Here is a 17720-nt window from a genome sequence, read left to right on the forward strand (position 1 = left end):
TTTTAAAAAATGAGTAAAAAAAACAAAAAGAATTCTCACCATAGATAGCTTTTATGGAGAGAGAACAGAATTCAAATCCTGAGGTTCCTAAACCTCCAGATGAAGCCCCAAAGGGAGATATGAACTGGTCCCCATTTCACAAGGCTTTCTTGGAAGATTTCAAAAAGGATCTTAAGAGGGTGTTAGAAGAAAAATGGGAAGAGGAAATACGATTTTTTTTCAAGAGGGTTTGGAAAAGGAAAAACAGAAATTATCTAAAGAAAACTTCTTAAAAATAGATGTGATGAAATGGGGAAAGCATATAACTCCCTACAAAATAGACTTGATGAACTGGAAAAAGTATATAATTCCTTACAAGATAGATATGAAAAAGATGCCAATTCATTGAAAAACAGAATTTGTGAAATGGAAAAAAATGCAATAAACAAAACAATTCAATTAACCAAATATAAAAGAAGCTTAAAAAAAGGTAACTGAAGAAAATAAAACACTAAAAATTAGAATTAAACAAATGGAAATGAATGACTGAATAAGACTACAAGAACCAATCAAACAAAACCAAAAAAAAAAAAAAAAAGAAAGAAAGAAAGAAAAAAAATAGAAGAAAATATGAAATACCTCCTAGGAAAAATAGCTTTCCTGGAAAATAAATATAGGAGAGACAATCTAAGGATCATTGGACTTCCTGAAAGAGATGGTGGGGAAAAAAGAACCTAGACATCTTACAGAAAATCATAAAGGAAATCCCCAGCAAGGGGGACCCTGTCAGCAGTCACAAAAAAATTTGGGTATGGTGATCCTATCAAAGTCACTACTACTTAGTCAGCAGTACATGCAGCAGTGGCTGAAGGGGCAGACACAAAAGCCTTAATTTTTAAAGATGCCCAAGATAGAGCCATATTTACTTTTTATGGTCACTCCTGCCCATGTCAAACCTTTTTCCACTTCCCAGATTAGCATAGTAGAAAACCCAGCTCTCCCTCTGTCCACCCTAGGCATTTCTGTAGGCACAGAAGATGCTGCCTTTAAAGGCTACATTATACATCACATCTTCTGGGGCCCTAAAAAAAAAGTGGCCATCATTAATCCTACCAAGTGAGCCATGCTTTTTCAGGAGAGGGAGATGTTGGCTTACAGCTTTATTTTCCATACCAAAGAGTTTTTTTTTAATTTCAAGAAATTTGACACTGAAGTTCCCATGTTTATTGGTTTAAAGTGATAAAGCAATCCTCCTATCCTATATTGACAATTAACATCCATGGAAAAAAATGTTTGAAGGTCTTTTAGATACAGGTACAGACAAAAAGGTGTTGTCATCTTTATTTTGGCCCTCTCAATCAGCTAATACTGCCTTAGTGGGAATTGGTACAGCTGCAGCATCACCCCTTAACGTGTATATAGTAGACTTCAAGGGAAAATCAGAGCTTATATTATTGACCACCTGCCTGTAAATTTAGGGGGTAGAAACTCAGTCAACTTAGGAATTCGCCTCATTACAGAGGTTTTTTCTTAGTGGCCACCACACAGCCTGCTCCTGTCCCAAATAGATGAAAAACAGATCAACCATTATGGACAGAGCAGTGGCCCTTCACCAAAGAAAAATTACAAGCTTTGAGAGAAATAGGACAAACCAAATTAAAACAAGGGCATATTGAGCCCTCTAATAATCCTTGGAATTCTCCAGTATTTGTGTTAAAAATGAAATCAGGAAAATTGAGATGTTGACAGATCTTAGGAAGCTTAATGATCAAATGGAGACAATGGGTTCATTACAGCCAGGATTCTCATCTCCCAATGTGATTCCTTCATCCTGGCCAGTATAGTCATAGATATTCAGGATTGTTTTTATTCTATACCTGTATATGCCCAGGACAGATGAAGATATGGTTTTTCTGTTCCCACTCCTAATCTTGCAGCTCCTTATGAAAGAAATCAACGGACAGTTTTACCTCAGGACATGAAAAATAATCCCACCTTACGTCAAATGTATGTTGCAAAAGTTATTAAACCTATTAGGAAAAAATATCCCAGTTCTATAATGATTTATTATATGGATGATCTTGGGGCTGAGAACATGTTACAACACATAGTCAGAGTCTTAGAAGCAGTACAATTATATATTGACCTGAAAAAATACAGAAAACTACTACTGTTAACTATTTAAGTTTCTGAGTGTCCCCTGAATTCATCATGCCCCAAAGTTATAATAACAGATTGACTACTCTTTAATGACTATTAAAAGCTCTTGGGCGACATCCAGTGGTTATGTCCGAGACTGCCCTTAAGTAAGCTCAGTTAAAGCCCTTGTATGATTTGCTATCTAGGATCCAGCTTTAACTTCTACCTGTTTTCTCACTCCAGTAGCCAAAGCTGCTTTGGGGCAAGTTGTAGATGTTATTCACTCAGCATCTTATCATTATGATCCAGTCCTTCCAGTTACTTTGTCTCTTCTTCCCACTCCAGAGTATCCTACTGCCTTACTCCACCAAAATGATTCAATTTTAGAATGTTTTTTTCTTCCCATTCAGCCTCACCATGTGATTTTGCCTAATGCCTCTTCCCCAGTGTAATGCTGGAGAAACTGAGGCAAGACATAGATTAGGTTTTTAATATTTTAATAGTGGAGAATTTGGACTAGCTGACACTAGTCGACTGAAAGGACTCTTGTCTCAAAGCATCCAGTAGTAAGCAATTAATTCCAGAGACTTTTATAGGACTTCAGCTAGCCGGGAGGGGGAGGAAAGGGAGGACAGAGAACACTGGGTAAGTGGACGAGCCATAATTCCAAGCCTGACAGGATGGGGGTCCAGAAGGTCGGGAGCAGGAGACAGGAGTCTGTGACAGAAGATACCCCAGTATTTGAGATAAGCCATCTAGAGTTTTATGACTCACTGGAAATTGAAAGTGACCAGAAGTTAATGGTGTAAGGAAATGGGAGGATGGCCATAATATTTTATTCGGGGTATAGCACAATAATTCAGGGAAATTGAAGTATTACTATTCAGGAAAACTGAGGCATTACAGTAGGATGCTTCTTGCATACAGCAATTAAAAGTGTTATTTCATGTTTAGCTTCAATTCTAGATGGTATTGCCACTATACGTACTAAAAGCCAATTGGAGACCCTCCTCTCACAGGACCTTGAGTGACAAGTGCTTCTTGCATACGCTATATTGTTCGTGTCACTATTTTGCTCTTCAATCCAATTATATTTACTATCTCTTATTGGCCTTGGATTGCTTCTCGAATAACCAGTCTTTCTCCCTTGTGTCAGGCTATTCACACATATACAGATGCTGTGAAGAACTATAAAGCATCCCTGTTTCTCCCTGATATGTCTCAGTCTTTTGTGTTTTCCACACCCTTTATGTCTACCCAGGCTAATGAACTTTTTACAGCCTTCTAGGCATTAATTTGTGTTTCTGGTCCTTTAAATACTATCTCTGATAGTTTATATGCAGTAAACATCATTAGACAATTAGAAACAGCTATCCTCCTTTGGGGGTCTAATGATGTGTTTCAATTGTTGTCAGAAGCTCTGGATCCTCACTATTTTACATTGTTCACCTTTGCTTTCACCCAAATTTCCCCAGCCCAATGGCTGAATCTAATGCCATTGCCAATTCTCTTCCAGATACACTCCAAGAAGCTCAGTTTGAACATGCGCACTTAAATCTCTCAGCTAAATCAATCCTCTGCCTGTTTTATATTAAGAGAGCAGGTAGGATAGATCTTGAAAAGCTGCCCTACCTGTTTTCCATTCTCCCCACTCCTTCTCCCTCCCTCTTTCAACCCCGGAGTTCATTTCCCTCATGATCTCTGGCAGAGCGATATTACTTGTATTTCAGTGTTTGGTCGCCTTCGTTAGGTCCATGTTTCCATAGATAGCTATTCTTCATTTAAGTTTGCCTGGGCTCACAGTTGGGAGAACACTTCAGCACTCAAGGCTCATTTTCTTCTCGCTTTTGCAACTGTAGTGTCCCAGCTTCTCTTAAAACAAATGATGGTTCTGCTTCTTCTGCCTCCTTCTGTCTTCATCCTCTCACATGGATTCCTCACCAGTCCAGCTATTGTTGACTAGCCAGACGGCCCTGGAGGCATCAAAGCTTATCTCCTTAAACACAAAAGGGGGAGTTAATGGCTGTGTGCAATCACTCTCCTCAGCCACACTTTGAATTTCTTAATTTTTAACTCAAATAGCATTTCTCCAGCGGTTTTTTCTCCACCCACCCCAGCAGGCACCGAATGCTTCATCACCAGGCCAACTTCTGGCTTCACAAGTGATGGTGGAAAGATCTGGCCACAGGGCTGTAGCACTGCCCAGCCACGATGGAAAGATGGGAGAAGGGGTCTGTTCTTCTCATTGCAGATTCTGGGACAAGATAACTGTACCCTGGAGAAGAGGATGGCTTGTAGTGAGTAAAGCAATGGCTGAGAAACCACCATGAAGATTTTGCTGTACTTGTTTGTTTCTCCATCATGGGAGTATGTATCCATGGAACTCCGCTGGGCCTTGTGGGATGCCCTCCCCCCACCTTGGTTGTCACTAGTGACCTGGGAAGATTCACCATTTCCCTTAGGATGGATGACAGTTCCAAGACTACCTGGGCTATGAGCATATTAATACCTCCCACTGTGAAACAGTTGCCTCATAATGTAATGCCAGAGAAACTGAGGCAAGATAGAGATTAGAGAGTTTTTAATATTTTATTAATTGGAGAGTATAATTGACTGGACAGGACTCTCGTCTCAAAGTATCCAGTGGTGAATGTGAGTTCTCAATGACATATATAGCCACATGGTTCAGCTACAGGGATAGACCAAGGCAGGGGTGGAGTCAGAACATTGAGAGTGGGGAGTTTCAGGACCATAAATTTGGTTCTAGCAGGATGGGGGGAAACTGGAAGCCAGAGTCAGGATGTCTGAATAAACAGAAGTAAAGATGTCAATGAGGTATCCAAGACAGTCTTATCTTTTGGAATATTTTAGAGGGGGTAGTGTCATAAATTCTTGAGAGCAGAAGGCGTTAGGAGTTAGGAAGTCTGAACTCCCCCTCTTGAGTCTTACAATGACTATTTATAACCTTAGAGCAAATAGTCCTCAGTCTTAATGAATCAGAGGATGTGGTTTTAGAATTAAGGGGATTGAGGCAGAACAGTTAAGGAAACTGAGGCAGGACAATTAGGAAAACTCAGTCAGGACAATTAGGAAAACTAGGGCAGGGAAAGGCATAAGAATAAGAATGTCATGTTACATTTTAATTATACTGGTGTGTCAGCCTAACCCCCGCCCCCATTTGTTTCCACTGAGAGGATAGGCTCTGGAATCTATAGATAGAAAAGGTGTCATTGTTATCATCTGGAAATGTAGTTGTAAATAATGTTTTTCTCTAGCTGTTATTTTTCCTGCAGCTCAATATGTTAATCCTCCCAATATACTTGTTCTTGGTCCCAATCTTCCTTTTTGTTACAATAAAACTGATGTTGTGCATCCTATTTCCCTTATCTCTAAATTCCCTTCTCTAACCCATTGCTGAACCAACATGTTGTAAGCTGCTGCTACTTGGAGTCTGCTTTACTTTGGTATTTGTAGTCCCATGAGTGTACCTCAAATAATCTGGCAATCAGACCTCACCTTTTTTAAACCAGTCTGTCGTGGTCCTTCAGGAATTGAGCACCTTTCTTTATAGATGTTACTATCCACCTTAGCACCATCTATTAATATTTCCTATCTCTTCCTTTTTAAATACAATGCAATAACTCCTGTTGTGTGCACAACGCCAGACAATTCCTTTTTGCTTGGTCCATCACAACTTCATTATGATCCCAAAGTTGATGGCCAAAGATTGTGGAATGTAAACCTGTATAGTTTGTATGCTTTTGCAATATTTATCTTACAGAATGGATACTAAAGCTCAAACTCTGTACCCTGGAAAGCAGATTCATATCTATATAGCAACACATACTCCATTTGCTATTCTTCCTGTCATTGCCCCTCAATGGTATGATTCTCCTGCCCAAGAAACTCTATTATCTTCAGCATAACAGAAAAAAAGCAATGTATTTCATGTATTATTTTAGGTCTTACACTTCTAGCATCTCTTACTGCTTCTGCAATCTCCATTGCTGTTTCTGTACAAGCTGTTCATGTATAACGAACAGGCAATTCAATGTGTAACTGCTCTGCAATATAATATCACTCTTGCTTTGCAAAAACAATTAACTAGAATTTATTACAACTTATTACTGAAATAAGAGATACTTTGTTAGTTTTAGGAGATCTTGTAGATTACTTAGAATAACTGCTTACATTGAGATGTGATTATAGATTTCAAACTTTTTGTGTCACTTGCTGTAAATGTTAATGCATCTAATTATTCTTGGAATCAGCTAAGAGCTCATTTGTTTGGGGTATTGCAAACTTCTAAGATTGGTGTTGATATGGCAATCTTGAAAAAAATCATTCAGAATATGAACTGGGCTTCTTTAGAGCAATCTGATCCCAAGGGCATTGCTGATGAAATTCATTAACTATTCTAGCCATCCCTCTCCTCTTGGCAATGGATACTCTCCTTCCTTGCCATCCTATTGTTGATATTCATGTTCTGTTAACTGATACCTTGGCTCTGTCCAATAATGGCTTGTATAAGCAGATGGCAATTATTAATCGCCAGATATATTTGCAACAAAATTTTAAAAAGGGGGAATTTGTGCCTTCCCAGGCAATCAAATCTGCTTAGTCTATACATAGTTTGCAAGATCCCAAGCTGTGTTTTCCCAGGCATTTACACTTGCTTAGTCTGTGCATAGTTTGCAGGAATCCATGTCATTCTGACCTGGCCACAGGGCAGTAAAGACCAGGAAGTTTTAGGAACAGATGTGCTTGAAACGATTTGCAAGAATGATAATGATAGGAGAGACAATTTGTCTGAGAATGTTAAAGTTTCTCCTTGAACCCAATATTCATATAGTCTCTTCATACCCTGACTGCTTTATCTACTTTTTGTTTTCCTTTTTGTTTCCTTAGCAACTTTATATTTAGAAAGCATTTATGAGTAGAGTACTAAAAAAAAAAGTATCTTCATCTTCATTCTCTTGACTGAAAAAAGCATCAGTGTCTCTCTTTCTTCTCTAGCTTTCATGATCCCTGTGAGAGCCATTATAGCTGGCTTTCATTGGCATTCCACAAAAGAGTGATATTATAAGCAAATTAGAAGAACATAGGATAGTTTGCCTCTCAGATTTGTGGAGAAGAAAGGAATTTGTGACCAAAGAAGAACTGGAACTCATAATTGTACACAAAATAGTTAATTTTGATTATATTAAGTTAAAATGTCTTTGTACAAACAAAATTAATGCAGACAAGATTAGAAAAGAAGCAATAAATTGGGAAAACATCTTTTCATTTAAGAGCTCTGATAAAGGCCTCATTTCTAAAATACATAGAGAAATGACACAAATTTATAAGAATTCAAACCTTTCTCCAATTGATAAATGGTCAAATGATATGAAAAGACAATTTTCAGATGAAGAAATTAAAACCATTTCTGATCATATGAAAAGGTTCTCTAAATCACTCTTGATCAGAGAAATGCAAATTAAGACAACTATGACATACCATTAGACACCTCTCAGATCGGCTAAAATAACAGGAAAAAATAACAACAAATGTTGGAGAGGATGTGGGAAAACTGGACACTAATACATTGTTATTGGAACTGTGAACGGATCCAACATTCTGGAAAACAATTTGGAACTTGTTCCCCAAAAGTTATCAAACTGTGCATAATCTTTGATTCAAGAATGTTTCTACTGGGATCTTAAAGGAGGGAAAGGGACCCACATGTACAGAAATGTTTGTGGCAGCTCTTTTTGTAGAGGCAAGAAACTGGAATCTGAGTGGATGCCCATCAGTTGGAAAATGGGTGAATAAGTTATGGTATATGAATGTTATGGAATATTGTTGTTCTATAAGAAACAATCAGCATGGTGATTTTAGAGAGTCCTGGAGAGACTTAGATGAACTGATGCTAAGTGAAATGAGCAAAACCAGGAGACCATTGTACACAGCAACAACAATATTATATGACGATCAATTCTGATGGTCCTGGCTCTTTCCAACCATGAGATGATTGAGAGCAGTTCCACTAATCTTGTGATAAAGAGAGCCATCTATACCAAAGAGAGAACTGTGAGAACTAAGTGTGGATCACAGCATAACATCCTCACTCTTTTTGTTGTTGTTCACTTGTATTTTGTTTTCTTACTCATTTTCTTTCCTTTTTGATCTGACTTTTCTTGGGCAGCAAGAGAATTGTATAAATATGTTTCCATGTATTGGGTTCAACATATATTTAACATGTATAACATATTGCATGTCTTGCCAACTAGGAAAGGGGTTGGGGGAAGGAAGGGAAAATCTGGAACACAAGGCTATGCAAAGGTCAATGTCAAAAAATATATCCATGAATATGTTTCAAAAATAAAAAGCTTTACTAATAAAAAAAAAAAAAAAAAAAAGTATCTTCATCTTCATTCTCTTGACTGAAAAAAGCATCAGTGTCTCTCTTTCTTCTCTAGCTTTCATGATCCCTGTGAGAGCCATTATAGCTGGCTTTCATTGGCATTCCACAAAAGAGTGATATTATAAGCAAATTAGAAGAACATAGGATAGTTTGCCTCTCAGATTTGTGGAGAAGAAAGGAATTTGTGACCAAAGAAGAACTGGAACTCATAATTGTACACAAAATAGTTAATTTTGATTATATTAAGTTAAAATGTCTTTGTACAAACAAAATTAATGCAGACAAGATTAGAAAAGAAGCAATAAATTGGGAAAACATCTTTTCATTTAAGAGCTCTGATAAAGGCCTCATTTCTAAAATACATAGAGAAATGACACAAATTTACAAGAATTCAAACCTTTCTCCAATTGATAAATGGTCAAATGATATGAAAAGACAATTTTCAGATGAAGAAATTAAAACCATTTCTGATCATATGAAAAGGTTCTCTAAATCACTCTTGATCAGAGAAATGCAAATTAAGACAACTATGACATACCATTAGACACCTCTCAGATCGGCTAAAATAACAGGAAAAAATAACAACAAATGTTGGAGAGGATGTGGGAAAACTGGACACTAATACATTGTTATTGGAACTGTGAACGGATCCAACATTCTGGAGAACAATTTGGAATTTGTTCCCCAAAAGTTATCAAACTGTACATAATCTTTGATTCAAGAATGTTTCTACTGGGATCTTAAAGTAGGGAAAGGGACCCACATGTACAGAAATGTTTGTGGCAGCTCTTTTTGTAGAGGCAAGAAACTGGAATCTGAGTGGATGCCCATCAGTTGGAAAATGGGTGAATAAGTTATGGTATATGAATGTTATGGAATATTGTTGTTCTATAAGAAACAATCAGCATGGTGATTTTAGAGAGTCCTGGAGAGACTTAGATGAACTGATGCTAAGTGAAATGAGCAAAACCAGGAGACCATTGTACACAGCAACAACAATATTATATGACGATCAATTCTGATGGTCCTGGCTCTTTCCAACCATGAGATGATTGAGGGCAGTTCCACTAATCTTGTGATAAAGAGAGCCATCTATACCCAAAGAGAGAACTGTGAGAACTAAGTGTGGATTACAGCATAATATCCTCACTCTTTTTGTTGTTGTTCACTTGTATTTTGTTTTCTTACTCATTTTCTTTCCTTTTTGATCTGACTTTTCTTGGGCAGCAAGAGAATTGTATAAATATGTTTCCATGTATTGGATTCAACATATATTTAACATGTATAACATATTGCATGTCTTGCCAACTAGGAAAGGGGTTGGGGGAAGGAAGGGAAAATCTGGAACACAAGGCTATGCAAAGGTCAATGTCAAAAAATATATCCATGAATATGTTTCAAAAATAAAAAGCTTTACTAATTAAAAAAAAAGAAAAAATGCAAATTAAAAACACTGTCATTCCACCTTACAGCTATCAAATTAGCTAATATGACAGAAAAGAAAAGAAACAAATCTCAAATAAGAGAAAATTGGACCCTAATGCATTGTTGATAGAGTTTTGAACTTATTTAATCATTTTGGATAGCAATTTGGAACTATTTCCAAGTGGCTATTCTACTGTGCATAGTCATTGACCCAAGTTTGTACACAAAGGGATCAAAAAAGGAGAAAGACTTACATGCATAAAAATATTTACATGGGGTTTTTTTGGAGGCAAAAAATTAGAAATTGAGAGCATGCCCATCAATTAGAAAATTACTAAACAAGTTGTGGTATATGATTGTCTAAGAAGAGAGGGGAAGAATGGTCTCAAAAAAAATCTGGAAAGGCTTAAATGAACTGATGCTAAATACAGTGAACAAAACTAGGAGAATATTAAGAACAATAGTGTACAATAATGAATTCTGAATAATTTTTACTATTGTCAGCAATATGATAAACTAAGATAATTCAGAAAGACTCATAATAAAAAATGCTATCCACCTCCAGAGAAATAACTGATGGAGTCTGGATATATATCAGAATATGCTATTTTAAACTATTTTTCTTGAGGGTTTTTGGGATGGGGTCTATGTTTTCTTTTATAACAGTAGTAATATAGTAATATGTTTTGCATGACTGTACATGTATAGTCTATATCAAATTGTTTCCATTTTCAGTGAATGAATATGAGAGAATAGGAAGATAAGAATTTGAAAATTAAAATTTTAAAATAAAAAAATTTTATTGGAAAGTAAAAGATGATTCATAAAATTATAAAGGAAATAATTCCTCTGGCTTCTAACTTAATAAGACCAGACATGAAATAACTATTTTCAGTCTTACCCTCCTCATATTAAGAAAACATCAAAAGTCTAGAGAGCATCCAAAAGCAGATGATCAAGTCAACAAGAATTTTAAGGACCTGAAATACAAGAAAAGGCAAAAATAAAAAATAAAAGAGTCTGTCCCTTCTAGGAGGTCCCATTTAAATGGAAGAGATGCCATGTAAATAACTATGTCCATACAAATCATAGGAGGAATAGATGAATGGTCATTTTGAAAAGGAAGCTACTGTTGATTAGAAAGGGAAAAATGCTTGCAGAAAATAGATGTGAATTTTCTCCAGGAAAACAAGGGAAACTAAATAGCAAATGTGGGTAAACAAAACATTCCAGGGCTGTAAGATAAATAGGCAATGTAAAGACAAAGAAGAGTGTCAAATGTGGGGAAAGATAGTTCACGATAGCTAAATTGGACCTACATGGATGGAAAAAAAAGAGTAAGAATGGAAAGGTAAGAAAAGAACAGATTATGGAGACTTTTAAAAAATCATTCTTTATTGATCTTTTCTTTTTCCTGAACTACATTTCTTCTAGTATCTCACCATCCCCACTTAGCATAAAGAATTATCCATAGAAAAAAAGAATATATATTTTCATATTCATTATACTATAAATGTGATCACTGATAAAAAGGAAAGTCCCCACATACATTATAATATTTATAACAAAAATTTAAGGTAATAAAAATTGGAGACAAAGCTTATGCACAGTGATTGAAGGATGCTAAACAAATAATTACATATGAACACAGTGGAATGTTACAGTGCTATAAAAAACAACCAACACAACAACAAATATGATTAAGATAGAAATATAGAAGATTTCCATGATCAGATATTGAACACAGTGACCATAAGAATGTAAGTGTATAGAACAACTCCCATATAGGAAAAGAAAATGTGTATTGCCAGAATGCTCCCCCCCAAAAAAAAATCACTGAGTCACAGAAAAGCAATAAGATGTTTCCCTATTCCTTTGCAAAGGTAGGAGGTTTCTGTTTCTGAAACATTGCATATATTTTCAGATCTTTCCAATCAACATTTAAAATGACAACTTTTAACTATGACAAAAAAAATCTACTTTTTAAAAAACAGATTTATTTATATCATTTTATCCTGACAATCTTATCAGTAAAATGTTAATTTCTTATGGGCAAAGACAATTTTTTCTTATATCCTAAGAGTTATTTCATATTTTTTTGTTATTCAATATTTCAATACTTTTTTTATTTTGAGTTGAATTCTTTAAAAAGAACAATTCCTATTCATCAGTTTTCTGAGGGCCCTTTTTACTTCATTGTTCCTTAGACTGTAGATCAGGGGGTTCAACATGGGGATTATTACAAGGTAGAAAACAGACACCACTTTATTCTCATCTTCTGAGTAGCTTGACTTAGGCATCACATAAATGAATGCAGTGGTCGAATAGTAGAGAGTGACTGCTGTAAGGTGGGAGGTGCAAGTTGAGAAAGCTTTGGATCTTCCCTCAGTAGAACTTATCTTCAGAACAGAGAAGAAAATATACATGTAAGAAATTATGATAATTAACACCGTAATCATAATCACTGACCCAGTGAAGGCAGAAGGTAAAATTTCAGCAAGATTATGTGGAGAGTAGGAAAGTTTCAAAAGTGGTGGAAAATCACAGAAAAAATGATTAATCTTATTGGGTCCACAGAAGGACCGATTCAATATACAGCCAGCGAAGATCCAAGCACCTACACAACCACCCAGGTAGGATGTGATGAGTAATAGAGTGCAGACCTTAGGAGACATGTTGATGGAGTAAAGTAGTGGATTGCAGATGGCCATGTACCGATCATAGGCCATCACAGCCAGCAAAAAGTACTCGGCTATCCCAAAGGTAGTACCACAGAACATTTGGGACACACAACATTCCAAAGGGACTAGGGTTTTGTCCACAAGGAAGGTCTTGAGCATAACAGGTGTGACAGATGAGGAATATGCAGAGTCCACAAAAGCCAAGTGACTAAGGAAAAGATACATTGGAGTGTGAAGTTGGGAGCTATTCCTGATCAACATGATTATACTAACATTACCAACTAAGGTGATAACATAGACACCTAGAAATATCACAAAGAGGATGACACGAAGAGTTGGATCATCTGTTAACCCCAAAAGAATCAATTCAGTCACAGCAGTGCAGTTATCTGCAGACATATCTTGAAAAGAGTACCTATTAGACAGGGGAGAGGAAAGAGATTAATAAAAAGACTACAGAACTAAGATTCATATATGTCTACTGATGTATTAAGGAAACATTCAGTGACCACCTCCCGCATGTCATTTCTCCCATCCTAATACCATTCTTTGATCTTATGCACCATGGCAGGGTGCCAATAAGCAAAGCAAATATGAACAGATGTATTTTCTTCCAATTTTCCCCATAAACCAATGGTACTGTGTGATTGGATTATTTTGCCATAGTGATAAAGTAAAAAATTAGGCAAGAATAAAGATGATAATTGAATTCCTACCATGGTTGCCTTTCTGAACTTTTATGCAAAGATTACATCAAAATGGATAAATGCCTTTCTCCCAACTAACCACCTTTGTTTACTCTTTCCAAAGAAACAATCTGTTTTTTGCTTCCTGAATTCTGATATGCCTACCTTCAACAAGATGTTATAAAGCATATACTAACTGATTTTGAGGAAAGACCTGCTTTTCCACATGACACATGCTCTAAAATTACAAAAGAAGAGAAGTAAAGAATACGGATTCTAAGTGTTCTCATTTTACTGTGCTTCTAGAACTTATTACTGTTATTAGGGCATTCCTTAGACTAGACATTTCCAGCCTGAAGTCTATGGAAAATTTCCCATGGGAACTTCACTGATGCTAGTTAAAACAACGGAAAGCAAGAGATCTATTCAGTTCCGCACACATATATTGTATCTAGGACATACAGTGATATATTCAACATGTATAGGACTGCTTGCCATCTTGGGGAAGGGGGCAAGGGAGGAAGGGGAAAAGTCAGAACAGAAGTGAGTGCAAGGGATAATGTAAAAAAAATTACCCAGGCATGGGTTCTGTCAATAAAAAGTTATAATAATAAAAAATAAATTTAAAAAAATAAAACAATGGAAAGCCTTTTAAAATGTAATAATCATATCCTGTTTATCTATTGCTGCTTTCAATTGCAGAATACCTGAGTAAACTGTGATATAGGAAAGTAATGCCAAATTATTGTAACATTAAGAAGTGATGATTATGACTGCTTTGGAGTGATATGGGAACACTTTTAACAGATATAGAGCAAATTCACTAGAAAAATTAATATGACAATCACAATAGTCATGACAAGAGAAACAATTTTGAAACTTGTACCAAAATAGTAACAAATTATGTCTTCAAAAGTATGAATTGTGATGGACATAAAAAGATTAAGATTGATCTTGTACTGTGTATTAATTGATCTATTTAAAACTTTGTCCTATAACTGTTTTTGTCCTGGAATTACTTAATTCGTAATTCTTCATTTCTGATATCATTTCAGAATTTAGCTGATTTGTAATGAGTTAATTTTACAAATTCAAGTTCCCTGCTACTCACTTATATATTCTTGTCTCAGAGAATTTAGCTGCATTGGGAAATGTATGGAAAAGCAAGGGAATGGGGCTTAAGTTCCCTATATCATCAAGCTTTCTGTCAAGGATATCTAATTTCCTGTCCAAAAGTCTTGACTACTATCTTGCACCTTCACCCAAATAACAAGCATTTCTTATTCTTATGAGAAAAAAAAAGGTCATTGGCAGCCCTAATTACCAAATTTCCAATCAATCATGGTGTTCCTTATAATTCAGTTCTGTAACCTGTCAAGTTGCTCTTAGTCTCATGGTGTGACCTACCCAATTCTTTTTTTATTTTAGATACTCTAAATCAGTTAATGAGTAACTCATTTTGCTCTTGTTTTGACATCAATTAGAAGTAAGACATTGATCCATTTATTGACAAGCAACATATTATCTTTCTTAGAGCCATATCTCAGCTTGTCTTTTTGTTCAAATTCAAACATGACAGACTAGAGGTAAAGAATGACAAACATTCTCAGAAATGGCTAAATTGTTGATTTCTATTCCTTGAGTACACACACACACACACACACACACACACACACACTGACACACACACACACATATATCACTTACAAAGAGAGACCTCAGTGTAACTGGGAAGATGTAACTAAGTGGGTAGTCATGGACATGGGAGAGGAGAACAGTAACAAAACATTTTGAAAATGCGTAAATAGACAAAAGGCAACTGCAACTTTACTTGAATGCATGTTCTATTTCTTTTCTAGACCACGATGTTGTGAAATATGTGCATTTGTTGATGCCTATTGAGTGTGAAACAAAAGAAATTATCTTAAATTTTACTTTTTTCTTGAAACATTCTTATCACTCCCAACTCTAAACTGAATTTTCTTTTCTTTTCAGTCCAATAACAAAGGATAGGAAATGCTGAGATACTGTTCACTGGAAAAAAGAACCTGATTGTAAGATTCATTAATGGATCTATTCCTTCTTTATAATCAATGAAAAAAAGTAATAACAAACTAGTAGTAATTCTCCCTACCTCCTACTTCACCTTTCTCTCTCAAGAGCACACTTTGCATACTACTTTCCTGGCAAAAGAAAGGCTTTCCCAGTGGGCTCCCTTTTCTTTTCCTTTCTACAGTTCAAAACTCCTTAATATCACCCAATATTGTCTTTGTAATAATAACTGAGAAAGAGTTAATCCTTTTATTCAGGGACAATTTATCTAATTGTTCCATTATGCCTTCACTCCTATTTCACATCTAAGCTTTCTCCATTGAAAATTTCCCTTTCAATTTTAAATCTTTTTTTTTTTATTTATGAGCTTTCCTTTTTTTCCCTAGAAATAGGCTCAGATTTTTCCAGTTTTTTTAAATTTTCATTTCACATGAAGGTGGCTTAGCTGTACCAGATCTAAAATTATATTATAGAGCAGCAGTTACCAAAACCATTTAGTATTGGCTAAGGAATAGATTAGTTGATCAATGAAATAGGTTAGGTTCAAAGGACAAAACAGTCAATAACTATAGCAACCTAGTGTTTGACAAACCCAAAGACTCCAGTTTTTGGGATAAGAACTTACTGTTTGACAAAAATTGCTGGGAAAATTGGAAACTAGTATGGCAGAAACTAAGCATCGATCCACACTTAACATCGTACACCAAGATAAGGTCAAAATGGGGCCATGACCTAAATATAAAAAATGAGATTATAAATAAATTAAAGGAATACAGGATAGTTTATCTCTCAGACCTGTGGAAGAGGAAGGAATTTATGACCAGAGAAGAACTAGAGATCATTACTGATCACAAAATAGAAAATTTTGATTATATCAAACTGAAAAGTTTTTGTACAAACAAAACTAATGCAGACAAGATTAAAAGGGAAGCAATAAACTGGGAAAATATTTTTATAATCAAAGGTTCTGATAAAGGCTTCATTTCCAAAATATATAGAGAATTTACTCTAATTTATAAGAAATCAAGCCATTCTCCAATTGATAAATGGTCAAAGGATATAAACAGACAATTCTCAGACGAAGAAATTGAAACTATTTCTAGTCATATGAAAAGATGCTCCAAGTCATTATCAATCAGAGAAATGTAAATTAAGACAACTCTGAGATACCACTACACACCTGTCAGATTGGCTAGAAAGATAATGCGAAATGTTGGAGGGGATATGGGAAAACAGGCTCACTAATACATTGTTGTGGAATTGTGAACACATCCAGCCATTCTGGAGAGCAGTTTGGAACTATGCTCAAAAAGTTATCAAACTGTGCATACCCTTTGATCCAGCAGTGTTTCTACTGGGCTTATATCCCAAAGAGATCATAAAGAAGGGAAAGCGATCTGTATGTCACGAATGTTTGTGGCAGCTCTGTTTGTAGTGGCTAGAAACTGGAAACTGAGTAGATGCCCATCAATTGGAGAGTGGCTGAATAAATTGTGGCATATGAATATTATGGAATATTATTATTCGGTAAGAAATGACGAGCAGGATGATTTCAGAAAGGCCTGGAGAGACTTACATGAACTAATGCTGAGTGAAATGAGCAGGGCCAGGAGATCATTATATACTTCAACAACAATACTATAGGAGGATCAATTCTGATGGACCTGGCCATCCTCAGCAATGAGATGAACCAAACCAATTCCAATGGAGCAATAATGAACAAAACCAGCTACGCCCAGTGAAAGAACTCTGGGAGATGACTAAGAACTATTACATTGAATTCCCAATCCCTCTATTTTTGCCTGCCTGCATTTTGTATTTCCTTCACAGGCTAACTGTACAATATTTCAGAGTCCAATTCTTTTTGTACAGCAAAATAATGGTTTGATTATGTATATTTATTGTGTAGCTAATTTATACTTTAATATATTTAACATCTACTGGTCATTCTGCCATCTAGGGGAGGGGGTGGGGGAAAAGGAGGGGAAAAATTGGAACAAAAGGTTTGGCAATTGTCAATGCTGTAAAATTACCCATACATATAACTTGTAAATAAAAGGCTATTAAAAAAATTTTTTTTAATTTGACTCTGACATCCTTTTAATTTATCATACCATATCTCTTCTCATTCTCAAAAATCTCTTAGGTGAAAAAATATAATCTTGTTTAGTCTACTTTCTCTCCTTCTACTTACTTGGTAACCCATGATAATATAGTTTCTGATCCAATTCTCTACCAAAAAATATTCTTTACAATATTACCAATAATTTTTTTAATTTGCAAATGATAATATTTTTCTCATCTTAATTTAAATTCTTAGGGGTTAGATATTATAATAGACATATCATTGGC

General features: G+C 35.6%; 1 protein-coding gene across 1 annotated transcript; it reads right to left on the reverse strand.

The window, feature by feature from the left end:
- Nucleotides 1-12093: 12093 nt before the first annotated feature.
- Nucleotides 12094-13029, reverse strand: LOC127540642 (olfactory receptor 508-like). Its single transcript, XM_051965419.1, has one exon. The coding sequence runs from the start codon at nucleotides 13027-13029 to the stop codon at nucleotides 12094-12096; it is 936 nt and encodes a 311-aa protein (XP_051821379.1).
- Nucleotides 13030-17720: the final 4691 nt, after the last annotated feature.

Source organism: Antechinus flavipes, chromosome 6 (assembly GCF_016432865.1).
Source record: "Antechinus flavipes isolate AdamAnt ecotype Samford, QLD, Australia chromosome 6, AdamAnt_v2, whole genome shotgun sequence".
In the NCBI taxonomy this organism is placed as follows: Eukaryota; Metazoa; Chordata; class Mammalia; order Dasyuromorphia; family Dasyuridae; genus Antechinus; species Antechinus flavipes.